Raw genomic sequence first — 22,509 nt, forward strand, 5'->3', positions numbered from 1 at the left:
TCGGATAATTGTATAATTAATCAGTAAAAGTGTATTCACACCTATTAAACTCTTTCTTTAATGAGTATTTGAATTAACGACTTTAGGATAATGCGGAACGAAGATATTCGGAACGCATTTAACCCTTTAAGGTTCATAATTCTTACAGAATTTAATGAAATATAGTGAGTAGTCAATTTTGGACACCCTAATTTTTTATTTTATAACCTCAAAGCAAGAAGGAAAAATGGAGACTTGTGAGTCGAATCTTGATCCTCAGAGAGACTCAGGAGGAAAGTTCTTCATGAAGCCACAACATGACAAACCACCAAAGTTTCCGTGCATTGATGAAGACACTTGTGAGTCGGAAAATTAATCTTTCGAGAATTAAAAAAAAATGAGAAAACTTTGGAAGGAGAAAACCAATAATTCCTACATATTTGCCTAAAATGTATCAGCTTTATTTAACAACTAGTCAACCCGAGCCTCCAATCACGTGTGAGCAAACTCCATTTTAAGCTATAAAAGGGGGGCGTATTTTAGTATGGGGTATGAATAATACGGTACCCCGAAAAAATTTTTAAAATAAAAAATTCCCGTTATATGATCCTTCAGCAGGTAGAAAATGGAAAAAAAGAATTTTTCAATGGGGGCGCTATAAAGGGGGGTTGGGGCGGAATCCCATATAGCGCTTGCAACTTGTATTGACCCCCTCTACTTCCATACCAAATTTCATCAAGATCGGCCCAGCCGTTTAGGAGGAGTTCATGTGCCACAGACAAACATTTCAGCTTTATATATTAAGATATTAAGATATATTGAATTAATCTTCAGAGAGACTCAGGAGAGGAATTCCTCACAAGGGGAAAAATCTATTTTGATCAAAAAAATATTTAATTTTTGATCAGGAAAACATTCTATTTAAACGTCTGAAAAATATTCAATTTTGGTCAGAAGAAATGTTCTATTCTTTGTCAGGAAAATATTACATTTTGATGAGAAAAATATCGTATTTTTGGTTAGAATAATATTCCATTTTGGTCAGAAAAATATTCCATAATGATTAGAAGAAATGTTCTATTTTGGTCAGAAAAATTGCATTTTTGGTCAGAAAAATATTCCATTTTGTTCAAAAGAATATTCTATTTTTTTTATTCAATCTCATCAATCCGGCTTAAAATGTCCTTGCCAATGTGATGTTAGGTACACAATCTCTCCGGATGCACCCTCAAAGGCAAGAATACAGGACTTCTTAACTCCAATGCAAAGACGATTGCAGGCTATGAAGTTTTTTGCATCGATATCACTTCTTTCGAGGACATGGACTACATGTGAGGCATGCACGAGTAGAGGATCACTTGGGTAGATGAGAAAATCTCCTCCGAATGTTGAACCGGATGTGATGAAATTTCCTCTGTCCCAGAGATTGCAGAAAATCCGATACTTCAGCTCATCTCGTTCACTCAGTCTTGGGGAATCTCTTTGAAATGAATTTTCCCGTGCAAATGGATATTCCGTGGGGATTTGTATTAGGAGATTTTCTCTCTGTAGCTTTGGTATTCTTCCGATTTCCTCCTGAAGTATACTCTGTGGATCTAAAGGTGTGTTTACAGCACCGGAGCCCGATTTGAGTGCCTTTCGACGCTTCCCAGCTACAATCTTCTCGAGATTCTCTTCAAGTTCTGAAATTTTCTTCCTCCTGAGAATTTCTCTCTGCTCCTGAAGTTGCTTCTCACTGAATTCTCTGTACTGGTTGACCGTTCCTTCTGATGGCTTTCCAGGGGCTTTTTGTAAATTGACAAACCCCCTTTCAATTAGGAATCTCACTTCAATTGGTGAGAAGATCCCAGGAAGTCCACCAATTGATGTATTTCTGGGATTATTTACAGGGCATCCAATTAAATTCCCAACAATTCGATGTTTTGTTCTAATTTTCATATAATCTATAAAAAATGTTAAAATTAAAAAAAAAAGAATATATTATTATTATTTTAATTTTCTTACCATCTGCATTAAAAATAAATCCACGATTTTGGATTAAGTTAAGATGAATTTTATTTGTTTCTTCCATGTTGACAGGTACAATGTAAAAAAGCATAATTCCGGCATAATAATAAATCGTTGCGCCACGTAGTGGTGAGCATTGGAACATAATAAGTACAGGATGGGGCAATTGATCTGAATTTTAATTTTATTTTTCCTACAAAATTATGATTGATTTTTAAATAAAAAGTATGGGGAAAAATTGCTTTTTTTATTAGAAAAAAAGTCGAATGAAAAGTCAAAAAATGTTTTAAAACGTTTTATCAAACGAATTTTAAACAAACGTCAATAATATTATAGGAGAAGTGTGTACGTTGAACGTTAGAAGATACTGCGGAGATGTCAAAAAAAAACATTTTAACGTTTAAAAAAATAAACTCAGAAAGAAATATTTCACCAATAACATCAAAAAGACATGTCAAACGTTAGAAAGTAAACGTCAATAGCTGAAAAAATACATTACAGGCGTTAGAATTGGAATGTCAAACAGTAGAATTACATAAACGAAATCATTAGCCGTTAATACAGCTCTATTAATCTCAATCCATTAAATTTTACACCAAAATCACTTTTTAAATTAATTTATAGGATAAATTCTTCTAAAAACATGCCCTAGAATAAATATTTGACCACGTTTCTTTTTTTGAAATCCCCCCAAATTAATTTGTACCTGAAGAAGGAGACAAATATCTCCAAAATGTCGTGCTCATTGAATGTGAAAAATTTCTGAAGCTCAATTCTCGTGATTTACTCCCCATTTTAACACTTGGAGGATCGAGGTTTCTAACCTCAAAAGTTTAACCTTCATTTTCTCTGAAAATAAAATATTTTTTCAGGTTTTCTTTCGACGATCTTAAAGTAGTGGAACTTCCCTACACACAAATGTTGAAATTATCACGATATAAAACGATTTAAAAAAAAATGTCGAATTGGCCACTTTGGCCAGCAAAATCCTCCAAAGGTTAAACACAAAATATTTTAAATTCCCGCCTTATCAAACGAATAACATCCAAACACATAAAGCGAAGTTTTAGTGTTTTCAGGTGCTCCACCCTGTTAAATGGCGCGAAAAGACTTTTTGGCGGGAACTTCAAATGAATTCCTCTATCTACAGCCAAAAAATAAATTAAATTATTTTTTTTTCTAGACTTTCTTTTAGTAAACTGTCAAACAGTTCAAATTTCCCTTTTAAAAAGGAAAATGAAAATGTTGTGGAAAATGGTTGCAATAATGGCATAGAAGCGGGGAAAATTTGGACAGGCGCCGTCACTTTATGGGGGTGGTTGGTGTGGAATGTATTTTAGGTGTGTACCATGATTGTAAGAATTACTACTGCGTCGACGCAGTTCTATGGAAAATTCATAAAACGTATCGTTCATTGACTGTCTCTCCGTTTTTCCTTTCTTATACATTTTCCTTCTCTCCGAAGGAACTCCAGGAAATCCTAAAAATTGCAATTTTGTCGTATTTTTGTGGAAAATTTAATAGGGAAAGTGTTTGGGGTGAAAATTGTGCGTTGGTACCTGATGAATGGTTAGGGTGAAGTGGAGATTTTTGGAGGATTTTTTGTTGGGTGATAAAGTGTAAAAATTACACCGGTCTATGGGAAATAATGTAAACAATGTATTTAACTCTCTCCCACCAATGTAATGCTGCCATAAGGTGTGAGTGAGGCAGAAATGGGTATGTTGGGTGAGTTTGAAAGCGCAGAACTTCGATCCCACTTTGGGTGAAAATGAACGTGTGACTGTGGAGCATCTCACGGATTAGTTCGTCGTGGGGAGACTCTAGGGTACCGAAGGTAACGATAGACTATTCGGGTACCCAGTTGCAAGTGACAAGTGCATATCGACGGACCAGGGCTCCCACAGTGCGAGAACCGTCGCGCGTTCCAAAGTGTCGCAATGACGTGAAAATTCCATTGAGTGAGCTCGAAAATAAAGTTAAAATATTGAGTGAATGTTGTGTGAGGAAAAGAATCAAAGAAATTTCCCTCTGTGTTGTGTAAAAAATGTTCTCCAGTCAACATTATTAGACAAAAATGTTGTATTTGGATTAAGTGAGAAGACGGTGCAATAAAGAGAAACTTTTCTGTCTGCAACAAAAACTCCCATTCGGATAAATCACAAAAAAGGTGGGGACGCAGTTTGGGCTAAGATATTACCTATACCTACTTATATATATAAGACTTTAATGATTTTGAACTTTAACATTTTCACCTCAAAAGAACGACTGCAATTAATTTTTTTTAAAATAATTTTCCTTAAAAAATCTTTCACATCAATAGCACCCCCCTGTATAATCAAGAAGATAAAATTGTAAAAGTTCCAGGAAAAAAATCTAAAGTTTGTATTAAACTTAATGTTTACACCCACGCTCAACAATTCTCAAGAGTTTTGTTATTTTTTAAGTTTCCACGCAGAAAATGTGGAGTATTCCTTTGAAAATCGATTCACCTCTTCATACTCGAGTTTTTTCCATTAAATTTTCTGATGTGAAATACCGCCGTGGGCTTCAACCTTCACCTACGTACCACACGAGAGGTTCAAAGAATATATCAAAATCATTTACAATCTGATTGATTTTGTACGCAACGATGCGATGGAATTTCTGTAATTAAATCATCAATTTGTACTCTCTTGGCTCCTAGAATGGAATTTAATTAATCGCGTCAACCTTCGTACTAATTGAGAAACTTTTTGCATGCTGCAAATCTTCTCAAAGTTTTAGTTGGAGATGATTTAAGAGGTCTCCTCAGGGGGGCTAGGATGAGTTTCTGTTCAGTTGTTTTACCTTTAGCGCCCCTAAAAAGCATATTTTAGACTTAGAACGTTCTAAGAAGTTGTAGAGCTTTTTGGGAGCTTTTATTTCAGTCTGATTTTATTAAAATCGGTTAAGGGGAACCGAAGTTAGGGCCGATTATTGGTGGAAAATTCAAACGCCGAATTAACTAAACGGCTTAACCGATTTTTAAAGAGTTTAACATTATTGGAAAAATAGCAACAGTTTCCTATCGATAAAACGAAAACGATCTCGTGGCTACTTACAAGAAGAAATGAATGCTAGAATATATATACAATTGCTCAAAATCGGTGGTAGCTCTTCGTTTTTCTTTAATTATTATATTTTGGTACATTTTAATGGAAAAATGCAATTTTCACTGAACGATTGTAGCCGAACCGTTTGACCCACGGGTCTGAAATTCTACCACGATCTTTCTATACCCATAGAGACTCTTTGATGCAAGTTTGGTCAAAATCCGTCTGGGTTCACATCGCCATGTATTCGTGGCCATGTCCTTTAGGATTTAATGAAGAGTGTGAAGGAATCTGAATTTAAAAAAAATCTGGTCAATAGGGGTTGATTTATTTTGTATTTTGAAGTATTTTCAGAGATTAATTAAATTAAAATTAATTAAATTAAATTGTGTAAAAAATTATAAGGGAATCATCAGCCATTAATAGCACCTTTTTTTTTATAAAAATAATAAAGAATTTAATAAAAAAAATTAGAGGAAGATTAACCCTTGTTTGTCTTTATCTTTCCTTTAGCTCTCCAAATACCTTAAAAATTAGTTACCATTTGAAACTCAAAAAATTCATTAGAGGTTTTTAAAATAAACGTCAGAACGTTAGAAAAGAAGTGTCAGACAGTTGAAATCAACACTTAAAATGAAAGACACGTCAAATATTAGAAGAAAACTTGAACGGTTAGAAAGAAACGTCAAGCATTAGAAAAGAAGCGTCAAACTTTTAGAGACAAAACGTCAAATATAAGAAAACTTGAATGTTTGGAAAAAACGTCAAACGTTAGAATAGAAACGTCAAACTTTTGAAAACAAAACGTCAAATACTAGAAAAAAAGAAAGTTTACAAAGAAATGTCAAGCATTAGAAAATAAACGTCAAATGTTAGAATTGCACGAATAAAATGTGAAAATCAGTTAATATGAATGCAACAGTTGTAAATAAATTTTATTTATGCTATTTTTTTATTAATTAATTCTTATTTTCTATTAATTTTTTGTCTTCTTTTGATTAAAAATAAAAATTTTCTTTTCAAATTTTTCTTTTATATTGTTGCAAAAATTAAATTTTACTCAATACTTACAAAATGCTTAAGAATAGAACAAGATTGACAGATGAAGAAGCCAAAGAGAGGCCACGAGAAAGCCATGAGACATGAAGAAGTAAATCAAAGATGAAGAAAATCCACGGAAAAAAGGGATCTCACAGTGCAATTCACGTTGAATGTGCAAGATTTGTGTTGACAATCATGAAAAATAAGTGTGATTGACCCAAAAGCTCATAAAGCTCGTCATTTGCCACGTCATGGAAAGGATATTGAATGAATGAGTAAAAAAAAAAACGAGAGCACATGTCGATGGGGAGAGGATGGTGAGAAAAAAAGGGGGGAAATATATTACAACATATCAGTATATTATTATCGCTACGATGTCATGTCACATAGATGATGAATTCTCCTGCTATTACCTCGCAAGCCGTAAAAATTTAATGATGGATGTATGCGAAAATGGGTGGGTGTTTCAAGTGGGGGGTGGTAGCCCAATTCTCACCCACCCTCCCCCTCCACTCTCAAATCAGTTTGGATGGGGGAGTCAGAGGGAATTGTACATAAAAAAACGACACTCGAGTGTCTGCTGAAATGACTGACGTGTGCTCACTTGGGATTGAAATAAAAAAAAATCGAATTTATGATTAAATTGTTTCATCATCGTTGAAAAGTTCGTGAAGTGCTTGAAATGCATTTTTCTCGTGAGGATCATTTTGTGTTAAAAAAAATTAATATAAATTCAAATTGATCTTTAAGTGTTGTAGTCAAACACAGAAAATTAAAAATCCTTATGATTTAAATATAAAAGTTCGTTCAAAAATTAATTGATAAATAATTGATCAACTGATTGGTTAAAAAATTAAATAACAATAGTTGATCAATACATCATTTGATCAAAAATTGTTTGAGCTTAAATTGAGTCAATATTGATGGTGTCAATATTGAGTCTAAATAGATCAGCATAGAGGATCAATTATTGAACAATCAGATTTGACCATATTTTAATCAATTCACCGTCAGTCGATTGACTGACTCAATTATTGATCAATATTTAATCAATCTGATTGATTTAATAATTTAAAATGTTTTTAAATAAATTCCTTCTCTCTGTAGCCACTTAAGAAGGCTCCTAACGAAGCCGAAAGCTCTGGAAAACGTGAGTTTTTTTCTGGGTGAAAACCCTCATTTAACCGACGAAACACCCGGAAAACTAATATTGATTTAATCATGATTGAACAATTTTTGGCAACAATTTTGACTTACTTAGAATCTCCCCAAAAAGATTTCACATTTCCCTCAAAATGAATAAAGTCCTTTTATTAAAAACAAAATCAAGGCGATATTCATGTTTTCACGGGGAAAGATAAAAGTATATATTTCACCTTTAGAGAGCCTTAAAGCTGTCCCACAAGACGCATTTTCCCCAGCCTTGTCACCAAGTTCTTCTTCTTTCGCTTTTTTTCCTGAATAGATTTTCTTTTATACCAGAAAAGAAGGAGAAAATAATGAAAATCCCTCACCCACAGAAAGAAATTAATTTTTTCTTCTTCGCAGCTTACATTGAAATTCTTTCAAATGTAAAATTCAAAATACTATCAGTAAAGAGCTTATCTTTGCGGCATTATCAGGGAAAGGTATTTAAATATATATGTTTAGGTTCTAAAGCTCTTAAAGAATTTAGCGAAAGATTTACGTGGGGAAAAGTGATTTCTCATAGGAAGATAGGTCATAAAAATACACGAACTTTGTCTAATTTCCCGGTTTAATTGAAATTTTAAAGTTTATGAATTTTTAAAGGGAAAATTTTTTTTCTTTCAAAGATAATCTAATAGAAGAATTTCTTTTTTGAATGTTATGTAATTCAGTTTCTTCTCTTATTTTTTCTGTGCCCAAACTCCCACTGAGCGTGTGAAGTGTGCGCGAATATCCAAAAAAAAAAAAAGAAAAACAGTCAAAGTGGAAGAAGAAAAATTATTTCTCAATAAAATAACGCAAAAGAGAAATAATAATCTCACTCCTCCCCCATTCAGGTACAAAAACAACACACACACACACACACGACTGGGGGGTGTAGGTTGTGTAGATACAAATCATATTGTACATAGAGGCAATGGAGTATTTAGTTGGAAAAACACCTCCAACCATTTTATGTTGGGAAATATTCAATCAACTCACTGCTATAGTGTGGATTCTTGAAGAGGTTATACCTACATTACATACATTGTACATAATCTTACATACCTACCTATATATTTGACTACACGAGGAACGACCTACAAATATTTGCATGCCATTAACCACCCATCTACCACGCAATGTAGCATTGTATTTTATGTGCGGAGGGACGCCAAAGCAATATGTAAAGTTCCATGAGAATCCACGACAGAAATTAATTCGCGCATATGAGGTGAAATTGTGTGTTGTAGCAAAGCACCCAAAAGAGGTGAGAGAGCAATGCAAAAAGCAATGGCTCTTCTGTTGCAATTATAATTGCATTTAGCTACCTATTTCTGCAAATAATTGCTCGAGAATAAATGAAAGCCTCACAACATTCACATCCTCCAATTCATCACAATTTTCCCCGCAAATTAATTCAAATTATTATCCTGTAGAAAAGCATAAAATACACATTCTGTCCTCTTCCATTGTAGTCTGGGATTTATTAATTTTATTATTTTTTAATCCAATGAATTTATGTGGAAAATGATAACCTTACTCTTTTTAGAATATTTTATTATTTCAAAGAATGTTGAATTGAATGAATTAAAAGAGAAAAAAAAAATCTTATATTTCATCATCCTTTGTGGACCTGATGAAGAAGAACAATTAGCCTCCGACCGACACGTCATAGTGCATAGAGCAGAATTAGATCATTCGCTGAGAACAGCATTCAATTATTTTCAAGGGGGGTTTATCTGAACTAAATTATTCGGATCTTCGGAAACACTTAAATCAAACTGAACAGTAGTAAATTCAAGCCGAAGAGTTCTAAATTCAAGCCAAAAAGTAGTAAATTTAACCTAGAAAAAAAAGCCGATAAATATTTGGTTTTCAGTCCCAAAACAGCAGAAATTGAAAAACAATTAATTAATTAATTAATTAATAAAAATATTATTTTTTAAAAAATATTTCAAAGTGTTAAAAAAATAGAAAATTATATAAAGAATTGTCCATAATGTAATTGCAGGCCTGAGGAAGGAGAAATAAAGCTCCGAAACGTCGCAGAAGTAATGAAAGAGTATTTTCTAAAAGTCAGATCCCGCGTTTGTCTCCCACAACATTGTAAATTGACCGAATCTGCAACATTAAAAAGAATCATTAAAACCTAAAAAAGGTCTAAATTCAAACCGAAAAGTAGTAAATTAATGCTAAAAAAGTAGTAAACTGAACCCCAAAAGACAGACTAAGCTTAAACCAAAAAAGTCCTAAATACGTTTTAGAATACTTTTCGGTTTTGAATTTATCGGTTTTTAATAAGAAATATTCATGTAAAGGGAAATATTCGGATTATTCGTTTAAAAAAAAACCAAAGTATTCGCCAGATAAACACCCCTTGATTATTATCTTATTTCCCCAATCAATGAGCAGTCAGAAGAAAAAGAGAAAAAACAGCATAATTATGCTTTCCAGCGACGTTTTGCCAACATGATTGCAACCTCAGGTTCTACTTACAGAATAAAATGTTTTGGATTCTACAAAATTTTCTTCATTGGAAAAAAATACAAAAAATTCTCAACAAATTCTTTTCTACAAAGACTTCAGCATATTTTCTTATTGTTTTCTAAATTGTTCTTTGTGTAGGTAGGGGAACCTGGGGTAATTCGGTGAATTTTTGGGAGATAATTTTTCCTGAGTTCCATGGAAATATTTGAGATTTCCCATGACAACTATCTTATAGCAAATTTTCCGGGCTACAACTTTGTCTCAGACGATTTCTCTCTATCTCAACGGGAAAATGCTTTTTCAGGCCATTTTCCAAACCCTTCCACATTTGCATGTTCCAAAAATCTTGGGGTAAAATGGTGAATGAATTTCAAATGTGTTTTTCTTTGAAAATCCATGTCTTAGAGGTTATTGATTTACTCTGGGATAAACATACCTATTTTGATTGAGAGATTTCACTCCGTATCGTAATGATTATTCACTTTTTAGTCCTATAAAATTGATAAAACACAAATTTTGTCGAAAAGCACTTCCATTTGTTTGTTTTCTACAACTTCCCGTCAAATCTGTGTGCAACAAAAACCCAGCGGACAAGGAATTTCATACTCGTTGGTACTTTGGTAGCAAAATCAATATAATAATTTATTTAACAAGGAGAAATTTTTTAAGAAAAATTACGAAAAAAACATTATTTCGAGTTAATTAATTGTTTATATTATCTAATCTACCTAATACATATTATCTGTGAAGAATTGAATGGAATAAAAACATTGATTTTGTAGAGCGAAAATTTTGGACGATTATTCCATTACGCGTCAATAGTAAAATAGATTGTATAGAGAGAAAACACTATATGAGTGGAAGGAGGCAAATTTTTCACCATTTTACCCCAAAAAATATTCACCGTCTTGCCCCAAGTGCTACATTTTAGTGAAAACTTTATAATAGAAAACTCGGAAAATTTTTGGGAAAAATCAGAATAGGTTTGTGTTCAGCAATAATTGCTTTATTGAAAAAATGCATTTTCATAATTTATTACACAGAATAAGATGGTAAGAATTGAAATATGGTAAGGTGTTAAAAGTAACTTTAGACATCGGAAAATTATTTTCCTCAATAAAATCCAAAGTATTCGTTCTACATGACTAAAGCTTTCTGGGATTATTAATAGGTGTAAGAAGCACCTGTTAACTGAATGAGAATGATTAGGACAAAGTATTTCATGAGATATTGAATTTAATTTTTTTCCCGATTCACCATTTTACCCCAGTTACCCCTACCATAAAAATCTCTCTAAACAGTGTTTTTACATTTTTTTTAAAATTAAATTTCACAAAAAATATATTGTGATTGAAGTGTCAAAGAATATTAGGTAAATGAATTTTAGGAATTTTAAAGCAAGAATTGTTTCTAAATTTAAAGAAACTTCTACTGCCTTGTTTTTCTTCACTTCTAATGGTTTTTTTCCTTCTATTTTCAATTCTGTTCTCATGTGATTTCCCAATTTTCCTGCAAGAAAACTCGAAAGTATTGGTATGTTTAAAAAGTTTCAAAACTTATTAGCGGAAGAACGTGTGTTCATAACACCCCAAATACTAACGATGTTGAGAATTCATCCCTCATCCACCACCGTATGTTAGTTTTGTTACGGTCTGCGAAAGAAGATTGAGAAAGGGGGAGGGAAAGGAAAAACAAGCCATATTGGTAGAAGAATTGTGAAGGAAAATCGATAGAAGAATTTCCTTCAAAAACCACCACCAATTTTCTTATGGGGAAGCTTTTCCTTCTACCACATAGCAATTATTTTAAGTCAATTTTCTTTCCTCTAACATCACATGGGGAATAAGAAATTTCCTTTTAGTGTTTTCTCTTTTTTTTCACCAATTTAACTTACAAGGAAAAAAAGAATTTTCCATCTATTTCGCAACGAGTGAAAAGTTAATTCACGTTAAAAGTTTTTCAGATTTTAGTTTTTTTTTTAGAAAATGCTCCAAATCAAATCAGAAGAGCTTTAGAAAATGATTTAAAGCTTTTTGAAAGAGTAAATTGCAGATGAGAAATTTAATTTTGAAAATATAAATTGAAAAATATTTAAATAAAATTGTTAATTAAAAAAGAATATAGAAATAGTTCGGAAAAGCTTTAGATCCTGAGCTTTTCCACTGCATGTTTTTTATGTAATAAATACAACCTCTAGACGACATAAAAAAGACTTTCACACTTTTGTTTCAGGGGTCAACTTCTCTATTTGTTTTGTTTTTTGCCCCCATGTAAACCCTTTTTTGCATTTTCTGAATTGAAAATATACAAAGTGTCGTGCACGTTATGCTAATTACACAGCGTGACTTGTATGATGTAGGAAAAAACCCACAATACAGGCAACTTTGCAAGAGAATTTTATAATGCATGTGTATATATAGAAAATAAGTATATATTAGGAGCAAGTATAAAGGCAAAAGAATCATAAAGTTACCTACATACATAAGAGAGAATGTAAAGAAGTCGAAGTAAAGAAAATAAACATAAAAGAAGGGAAAATACTTCTGCATGACCATTTACAATGTATTTCAATGTCAACACTTTAATTTTATTTTTGCAACTTCCGTTCTATGTTGAAATGTTAGCTTTAATTGTTCTTTTTCTGTTCTCATGATTCACCTTTTTTTTTGTAAAGCAAAAGGGGGAAATTCTATTAAATTCATTTAATTTGTATTCCACCATATAGACAGTCAGACCCCTTTAAGACGAACGAAGAACAAGTAAATTGATAAAATCATCTTAAGTATTTGAATTCAATAACCGTTTATATAGTTTAGAAAAGTGCTCATGTTCCGCTAATCAAATTAACAAGTTCCGTGGATTTTTTTTACATTCTTATGTTTTACGAAACCAATCATATTTTTACCGTTTCGTAAGTTTTTCTTGGTTTCTCGTGTTTCTTTGAACTAGTAAAGATTTATTTTTCACCTTTTGTGGGACTGTTTATCAGATTTCTCGTGTTTTGTGATCTAGTTTCTGTTTTTTTTTTTCTAAGTTTCCATGAATATTCTTCTGGTTTCTCATGTTCCGCTCAACTAATTTGCAGCTTCTGCAGTTTTTTTTTTTAACAGATTCTTGTATTTTGGAATGTCAATCCCTTTTTTTTTAAAGTTTCGCAACTTTTCTTTGGGTTCTTGTGTTCCTTTGAATTTTTCACATTTTGCGGGAGTTTTTCTGGTTTCTTATGTTCCGCTGAATTAATTTATAAATTCTGCGGACTTTTTTTGTACTGCGGAGTCAATCCAATTTTTTCACGTTCCGCAATTTTTTCCTGGTTTCTTGTGTTTCGTTCAATTTTTCAAATTTTTCGTGACTTGTTTCAAGTTTCTTCTACGATCTCAGGAATGTTTTTCTAGTTTCTAATGTTCCGCTGAACTAAGGGATGGTCACGTTATTTTGGAAACTCTACAGGAACAAAATGGCCAAAATGTGAGAATTTCAAATGATTTTTTTGAGCACAAAAATTTATTTTCTAAATTGAAAATACTGAATTCTTATCAATATTTGGCCATTTAACAAGAGTGCAAGCAAATTTCGAATTCTTGGTTTCAAAATTGGCTTGAAAATCGCTCTTGAAAGTCCCCGAGTTTCCAAAATAACGTGACCATCCCTTAATTTACAAATAAAAATAAATTCTTCCTGGTTTCTTGTGTTCCTCAAATGCCTCCATTTGACACATTAAAGTATTTTAATTCAATGAAATAGCTAAAAGACTCCTCTATTCATGCAACAAATAAAATTTTCAATGACTGCGGTCAACCCCAGAGTCACAATTTTGAATTTACAGGGTGTTCCAATGGAATGAAATGAAAAAAAAAATGCTCCGTCCAACATAAATCAAAATTTCATTTTAATCGTATTTGGCAAATTTGTCATAATAACGTTATTTTGTACACACATTTATTATTCCACCAGAGTTCTTTGGAGGTGAAACATTTGCGAGGTGCAATAAATCACGAGCAAATTTGGTATTAAATAATTTATTATATTAGATGGGTTGCATCCTCCCTCACTGGCCTCCATAGCAGGGTGCTGCTACCGCTCTGGGGGGTGGAAAAAAAATTATTCGGCCACGAGCGGAGGTTGGGGAGTGTTGCAAAAATTTGAATGATTAATTTTCCATCGACAGTGCGGTGGCTAAATGTGTCACAATATTTTATTGATTTGCAGGTGGAAAGAGGAAGAAGGAAGGGGGAGTGGTACAATCGATTCCCCAGGAGGATTTTTCACCTGTCGCTGCACTCACAGAGGCGCACCCAGCTAGGATAAATGTGACGGGATGTATGGGTTGTGCTGAGTTGTGGGTGATAATTGCACACATGGTGATTGTTGAAGTGTAAGAGACGTGACAAGGGCTGTTTTAGTGTGCAGGAAAAGTCGGAAAATTCCTCAATTTCCAATTGAAAAAGTGTGTGTATGTGTGTGTGATCCAGTGACTTGTGGAAAATGGTTGAATCGGGAATGAGAAATAATCCCGCAACATCGACGGGTTCACGCTGTGGTGTCCTCGAAACACGCGTACGTGGGGCCTGGTATCGTGTTATGGTAACATTGGAAGCCGATTATCTCTCCGTGAGTCTCGATGAATCCTGCGATCCAATTGACCACTCAACTACTCTCAATGGAACCCTTGGGTGAGTTTTCTCCTCATTCAGATTGATTTTCCTTCCCTCCCACGCTTCCTGGCTTCTTCCCACATTTTGCTCTTTGATGTGTACACATAAAACAAAATTCATGCTGTAGTCTGCAACATTAAATCCAACTGATATTTCATCGCATAAATTGATTACCCATAAATGATGAGATACTAATTTAATTGCAAATTGATATCGATTGTGGGTGTTGCTATATTAAAATTACGCGCACCATCTATCTTCGAATACGTACACATTATGCAAGTTATTTCATAAATAATTATGTACAATTACAAATTAATTTATTCAATGCTGTATTTTGTCGAAAAACTAATTTATTTTCTATTAAAAACATTTATTTTTGGGTATAGAATAAATTTATTTAAATTTAAAGGGCATGAGGAGAAAGATTTTGAACAAGGGGGTGTTTATCTGAAGGAAATTATTTGGATGACTTCAAAAAGGAATCAAAATATTGCCTTAGCCTTGAAATTACTTAGCTTGAAAAATATTTAATTTAAGCCATAAAGGAATTAAATTTAAGCCGAATAGTAAATTTAACACGAAACGAGCTAATTTCAAGCCTGAAAAAGATTAATTTTAGCATAAAAAAACTTTTTTCAGCCTTAAAAAAGTAGAGATTGAGAAACAAAAGCTTTAAAAAATATATAATTGAACGTAGAAAGGACAGAATGTTGTAAATTCAAGTTGAAAAATAATAAATTCAACACGAAACGAGCTAAATTCAAACCTAAAAGAATTATTTGCTTTTGAACCTTAAAAAAATAGACATAGTCTTTAATCCTTGCTTTAATCTCAAAAGGCTTTAAATAAAAAATTAATGAACCCTCCGAATATTCGAATGATATGCAATAGTAACCAAAAAAAATATTCGTCAGATAAACACCCCTTGATTTTAAATTGAGTTTTTTAGTTAAATCTCGTGTTGTTTCATGAAGAAATCTAGAGGTTTTTCATTATGTTAGAAAGTTTAGTCATATGCACATTACATGGAGTAAGCCCCCTTGTTGTAAGCTTTAGTTTTTAAACTATTTTTTCGCGAAAAGCAAATCTTTTCGTGCTTTTAGAAAATATTTAACCATTTATTTCTAAAATTTCTTAAATGATTTTATAACTTTATGCAATTTCCTCTTTTTGAAAATTTGTCAATTTAATCACCCTGTGTAGGAGCAATCATAGTGGAAATAATGAATCGGGTGGTTCACTACCATCATCTGCTGGACCTTCCCTTAATTCGGATGATCTCAACAGTGGTGAACATTTACTGAACAATAACAATCCACTGGAGAATGGTGTTGCGGAAGTTTGCGATGTACCTGATCATGTGGCGAATCAAAAGCGACACGTGAGTTTATCACACAATTCTATTACATTCCATCGACTATTTCCGGGCTATTTCAAGCCTTTGTACGTATACAGTGGGTGTCGTGTACAACGTCTGGATCCCTTTTCTTCCACAATTTTGTAATCTCATTTAATTTATTTTATTTATTTTCTCAATAAAAATAAATTTGCAATATTGAGCGATATTTGAGGAAATTTGGATCAATTGTTAAACCATTTTGAGCGCAATAAAAAATTTTAAATTACTACAACTCCGTTAAGATGCAATGTTTGGGCAAGTATTTGACAAGGAATAATTTGCTTAATATTTGGTCAATTCTATAAAATCATTTGAAACAAAATAAGTCAAACTTCGAAAGTTCATTCAACATTTGACCAATATTTGAGCAAAATTTGTCTAATATTTTGGTTTAAAAAAGAAATCAAAATTAACACAGATCAACGTAGAAATAAGTATATCTGTGAAAAATACTAAATAATTGAGAGATTTTTGAGGGATTTCATCTCTCAATTAGTTTGCTCAATATTAAATTAATTTTTGATTGAGGACAAACAATAATCAAAATTTGGTCAATTTGGGTTGGTATTTGTTTAAACAAAGAATACGTAGCAACCTTTGCTCCAACATTTTGACTGATAAATACGCTTATAGTTTGATTAATCCTCGTTCAAACATTGATCAAACAGTTTGAACGACAACCGCCTAGTCTGTTATTTGGGCAATTTCCTATCAAACAAATTGAGCTCAATTTAATTGAGTAATATTTCATTGATTCACAATGTTTTTTGGATTGAAATATGAGTGTTAAAATATACTTTTCCTTCTGAGAAAAATCTAAAGAAAATCGTTAATGTTTTTGTTAACCTTTTTATATCAATTTGAAATAAATTTCTGACGAATTTAACCTCAATTTTCAAATGAAAGAATATCTCTTCAAACTCTGAGAAAAAAGCCACAATATCTCAAAGTAAATTTCGAACCTTTTTCGTTTTCTTCTGACTTGAGAATCACTTTAGGAAAAATAGGAAATTCTTAAATTTTCGTGGAAAAACCACCCATAAGAAGTCGTTGTATTGGGTACACACTGTACTGAATATATGATTATATAGTACATACCTACATACATATAATAGGTATATCTAGGTACCTACCTAACATATAACATTTTATCATTTCCAATGTAGGTACGTGTGATAAAATCAGACAACAATGGTTTGGGTATTTCAATAAAGGGCGGCCGGGAAAATCGTATGCCAATTCTTATATCAAAGATTTTCCGTGGCATGGCGGCCGATAATGCCAAAGGACTGTACGTGGGTGATGCCATTTTATCTGTGAATGGGGAAGAATTGCGAGATGCCACACACGATGAAGCTGTCAGGGCGCTCAAGAGGGCAGGAAGAGTCGTCGATCTTGAAGGTGAGTTGAGCTTTTGTGTGTTTGTCTCTCGTTCCTAATTTTTTTCTCCTCTGCTTGTGTACCAAATTCTCCCCATCTCTCTTTTTGAATCCCTCGTGGGTAATTCATTATGTATTCTGTGAGCATATTAGGGAGGAAGGGAGGGGGATGGTTTGTTGTATGTATATAAATTCGTGTGAAAATATATTACGGAAAATTACGTGAAAACTTTAAAAAAGAAATTTATTTTCCAATAGAATGGAAATGTTTTAAAGGTTAAGGAGGGTGTGGAGGAAGACTTTCTGTGAGAGCTTTAATTATTAGTAAAGAAGATATTTTTTGGTTGAATTTTTAGGTTAATTTTGACGTTTATTTGACGAAGTTTAACATTTCCTTTTCAACATGTTTGACGTTATTTTCCCTAACGTTTGATGTTCCCTTTTTTGACGTTTAACATTCCCTTTTCTAATGTCGATTAATGTAATTGTTTTTGACATTTGACACTTTATTATTTCAATTCTACATTTATTCTGACGTTTGTTGTTTATTTTTCTGAAGACTTAAATTATCTTTTCTAGCTGTGTGGTTAGTTTTCTTAGCGTTTTCTTAGTTTTCTTTCTATATTTATTCCAATGATTAACGTCCGTTTTTCTTAGTTTTATAACTTTTGACGTTTATTCCGACATTTAACATTCTCTTTTCTGGCGTTTGATATTGCTTTTTCTGACAAATAACATTAGGTTTTCTAACGTTTGATCTACTCTTTTCTAACTTTTTAACATTCTCTTAACTAAAGTTTGACGTATTATTAATAATGACAGAAGAACACCAAACGTCAAAAAATTGGTATTCCCTTTTTTGACGTTTGGTGTTCTTCTGTGATTTGACGATCTCATTTCTGACACTTGACGTTCATTTTTATAGCTTTTTACGTTTCTTTTTGACGTTTATTCCATCACTACCCTTTGACGTTTTATACTGATATTTATTGTAACGTTTCACAAGTTTTGATACAAAAATTCTCAAATGATTTAATAAATTAAATAAGGGATTAAATCAGTTGAGAATTTTTATATCAAAACTTGTCAAACGTTAGAATAAATATCAGAAGTTAGCAAAAGAAATGTCAAGCTTTAGAATAAAGCGTGAAAGGGTAGTGATGAAAACGTCAAACGACAGAAAAAAAAGAAACGTCAAACGCTATAAAAATGAACGTCAAGTGTCAGAAATGAGAACGTCAAATGACAGAAGAACATCAAACGTCAAAATATTAGATGTTTAAATCAAAACTATAAAATGAAGCTTTGAAAGCTCCTCAAAGCTTTCAGAAAAATATAATTATTAAAATAATTATTAATTTGAGCTGTATTTAAGGTAAAAAAAAAATAAAACAATCATACATACACGTAGCATAATGAGCATAGATAAATTCTCTTCTCTGTGGCCAAGTTTGCCACTATCATTTTATGATAATTCTGGCACCATACACGATGGGGTGTCCCAATAAATAAATGTGAGTGTGAAATTAAATTCAATATTCACATTGTGTGTGGTTTTGGCATCGAGAATGGGTATGCAAATATGAGGAGAAACTTAATTAAGTTGCTGGTTTTGGAGCTACTACAGCAACCCCGCCTCCCATCATCACCCCCCCCCCCACCCACACTTCAAGCCTCAACCCTCATTCATACCCGCTCCAGTATTATTGATAAAATTTTCATTTTGGAATGAGTTTGTGTGCTTTCCACCCTTTCTTTTGGTGGTGAAATTCATTCTACCCACAAATTCCGCATTCTTGGCAATGTTACCCACATTTCGATGCAAGAATAATTATTACAAAATGATGAAAAGGATGTTTTTATTTATTTGCTGTGGGCGGAGGTGGTGGGTTAAATTGGATGGTATGGGTTTTATAGTTTAGTTTGTATTCATACAGAAATTTATTCCACAGACGAATGCACTTTCATCGTCATTTTGCTTTTGCCAAATTAAATTTTGCTCTAATATTGATGTTTGTTGGGGTTTGTATTTCAAACCTCATTAATTTTATTTTATTTGGAAGGTATATGTTTGTGCAAGAACTAGGTCTTTTGGGGCTATATACTTCCTTGGAGATTTGGGAAAACCTCAAATGTATTTCATTAGAAATGATTAACGTTAATTGGGTGACTTCGATGCTATAAAATTGAATAAATTCGTTTCGTTATGAGAATTAAATTAAAAATATGAATTATGGGGTTGAGTTTTGGTACTCCATGAAAACAAAGTCTAATTCTAAGACTTGACAGTCTTAACATATTAAAAGAAATTAGACGTTAATAGAAATAGTCAAGACACATTATGAGATGCTATAAAAAGCTCTAATCACTTTGTTTAGAACAAAAAGAAGAAATACATAAATAAAATGCCTAAAGCTTCTAGTCTGATATAAATATCTCTTTCTGGAGTTGTAAGAATTTTTTTAAGTTACGTTAGTTATTTTTTTAGGTTCAAGTCTCGACTACTATAAAATGGAATTTTGTCCTAAAAATTAAATTAAAATACGAATTATGGGATTGATTTTTTGGTAGTCTATGAAAGTGAGTTCTAAAAATTGACAGCCTTGAAAAGTTTTTAAAAAATAGTACATTTAATCATAATAGTCGAAATACATTACAGGTCGCTATAAAAATAATCTGCAATCAATTTGCCTTGAAAAAAAACAGAAAATCCATCAATAAAATGCCTAAAGCTTCAATTTTAATGAAAATTTTTGTTTAAGCGAAATTTGTAAAAGCTTTTCTTAAGTTTACCTTATTTTTTGGGTCTGAGTCTTGACTGCTATAAAAATGTCCTTTTTGCCATAATGTTAATTCTGCAAAAATAAAACAGTTTTATAATTTAAATATAACTGGAAGACTATACAAACTAAAAATATTGTTTTTAATGCGTAAAATTCATTATTATGGTATGTGTCTGGAATGCTATAAAAGACTTTCAAACTATAAAGGAATAATATACAAAAAAATTCAACTGAAGATTACAAGAAAATATTTTCTTGAAGAACTATGTCTTATTTCTCCATTATTTTAAATGACATTTAATTTACTAATCTTCTCTTTATTGTTTAGACTTACTATAATCCTTCTAGCGGTTGGTTCGTGTCTTAGCTAAAATCACAATTAATATTTTTGAATAATTCTTTCGCCGTTAAATAATTTTTAAACACTTTTTATTGACTTTTAAACGGCATTAGAGTTGGAAAATACAATACATTAGTTAAAATAAGTATTTTTATATGTACTTTTGAATGACAATATAATACATAAAAATAGGCGTTTCCTTCCTCTCAGCTGGAAAATGAAAGAAAGAAGAAAGAACGATCCACGCTTCTTCCGTCTTTAGCAACTACCTTAAGATTTATCACCATCATTTTCACACGAAATCACCCAATTTACCTTTCTTTTGTTTCTCTCCATTCCTGTTGTTTTTCCCCCATCTCTCTGCCCCTAAATCCTCCTCATTTTATATGACTACTCCACTTGTGCGATTTTCTTCTTATCTCTCTGTCAACTTGCTGGGGGGGTGGGAGTGGGAGGTTTACGGAAGAAGAAGAAAAAAAAAAGAAGACACTTTGCTTTTGGGGATTCTGTCATGGATGGAATTTTTCTTACACGTTCTGTTGGAGATGAAGAGGATGGCAGTTAGTCAGTTAGTTTGGAGGGTGGTTAAAATTTTTGTCTCTTCTAAGGATGTCAATGTCAGAGATTTTTTGTTCCTGTGTGAATTTTTTCTTTTCGACAAAGTGGGAGTGAAGAGGAAGGAGAAGAGGGAGAAAAAAAATGATACACTCCTAAAACTTCCTCATTACGTGAATGTGTTCTTTTTTATCGTGATTTCCTCGTAAAACTCAATGTGTTTTCATCTTTACCACAGGAGAGGATGTTTTAAGATGAAAAAAAACATCTTCCTTATCCAGATGGATTTTTTTTACAATGTAGAAGGAGAATTTTTGAACTACTTCAATTTTTTATTGTAGATTAATGAAAGGGAAATAATGAGTATTATAATTCAGAAATATTTCATTTTTTTAAAGGGGGTTTGCTTTGAAATAGAGGGTATTGGGTTATAGAATAATCGTTGGCTGGCATTAGGAAAGTTTCAGAAAGTTCTGAAAATGTATTTGAAATAAATGAAAAAAAAATTGTTAATAAATTAAATATTAGTGAGTTAGGATAGTTTAACACGGAGTTTGATTTGCGTTTTTGCTTCATGCATTTTTATTTAATAATTTAGTCTTAAACTCATATTAGAAAAACTATAAATAAGCTATTTGAATCTACTAAAATAAATAATAAATTAAATTGACTTTGAATAGTTTAACACGGAGTTTGATTTGAACTTATGCTTCATGCATGCTTGATTCATAGTTTTCCTTTGCACTTTTTTTGCAGAAAAATATAAAGAATATTTTTTTTTTAAATTAAATTGAATTAAAATAGTTTAACACGGAATACACGCTTTGAGCTTATGCTTCATGCATTTTTGTTTAATAATTTTGCAATGAAATCTAACTTACAAAAAACTACAAATAAACAATTTTAATTGAATATAGGAAATTGACTTTGAATAGTTTAACACGGAGTTTGATTCAAGCTTATGCTTCATGCATTTTATTCATTCGCTTAAACTATGATGTTTATGCATATTTGGCCTTCTAGGAATATACTTTATCTGTTTAAATGTCGGTAGTTTATAAAGGTTTAATGATCATTAATTATACAAAGCGCATATGCTTCGCTAATATAAGTCAATTGATGCATAAGCTCCAGAATATTTTAATTGGATTTTGAAAGAGAAAAATTCTTGCGAAAAAATAACTAATTACAAAAGAAAATCAATTTTAATTGAATGAAATGTAAAAAAATATATATATAAAAGTATTAGTTTCTCCATTGAAAGACCAAACAAGAGCAATTGTACAATATCTGCAGATGATAGTCACGGAGTCGAGAGAGAATGGAGAAAATATCAATTAAAACTTTTCAAAGGGGAGAGGGAAATGTCGTGATTTTCAGTTGTGAGGTTTCTTTAGACTGTGCGCAATATAAATTTAATTCCATTAAAGGGAACCTTAAAACAACTAAAATGACTTAAACAATTCACTCATGAATCCATAGAGAAATGCTATGTATATACGTATGTACATACATATATAAATGTAATATGTATGCATATTATGTATGTTGGAGGGAATTGTCTTCTTTTGCGGGATGGTGGATGGAATGAGATTATAATCCCGTTAAAGTCATCTCGCTTTCCGCCCACAATTCAC

The 22,509-nt window shown here is 32.1% G+C and overlaps 2 protein-coding genes across 3 annotated transcripts in view; one reads left to right on the top strand and one right to left on the bottom strand.

Annotated features, from left to right (window-relative positions):
- Window positions 1-1,102: 1,102 nt before the first annotated feature.
- On the bottom strand, window positions 1,103-2,064 carry LOC129795412 (tRNA-splicing endonuclease subunit Sen34). The gene is made up of 2 exons (XM_055836653.1): window positions 1,984-2,064; window positions 1,103-1,922 (listed from the first exon to the last, which is right to left on the bottom strand). The coding sequence occupies exons 1-2, from the start codon at window positions 2,048-2,050 to the stop codon at window positions 1,144-1,146; spliced, it is 846 nt and encodes a 281-aa protein (XP_055692628.1). The 5' UTR covers window positions 2,051-2,064; the 3' UTR covers window positions 1,103-1,143.
- A 1,300-nt stretch (window positions 2,065-3,364) lies between these two features.
- LOC129795400 (beta-1-syntrophin) overlaps window positions 3,365-22,509 on the top strand; it is an 89,580-nt gene continuing 70,435 nt past the window's right edge. For both annotated transcript variants that reach the window (XM_055836639.1, XM_055836640.1), the window contains exons 1-4: window positions 3,365-4,156; window positions 13,968-14,431; window positions 15,620-15,797; window positions 16,982-17,216. In XM_055836639.1, the coding sequence (XP_055692614.1) occupies window positions 14,244-14,431; window positions 15,620-15,797; window positions 16,982-17,216 (601 nt within the window). In that variant the 5' untranslated portion in view covers window positions 3,365-4,156; window positions 13,968-14,243. The remainder of the gene's footprint in view (window positions 4,157-13,967; window positions 14,432-15,619; window positions 15,798-16,981; window positions 17,217-22,509) is intronic.

Source organism: Lutzomyia longipalpis, chromosome 4 (assembly GCF_024334085.1).
Source record: "Lutzomyia longipalpis isolate SR_M1_2022 chromosome 4, ASM2433408v1".
In the NCBI taxonomy this organism is placed as follows: Eukaryota; Metazoa; Arthropoda; class Insecta; order Diptera; family Psychodidae; genus Lutzomyia; species Lutzomyia longipalpis.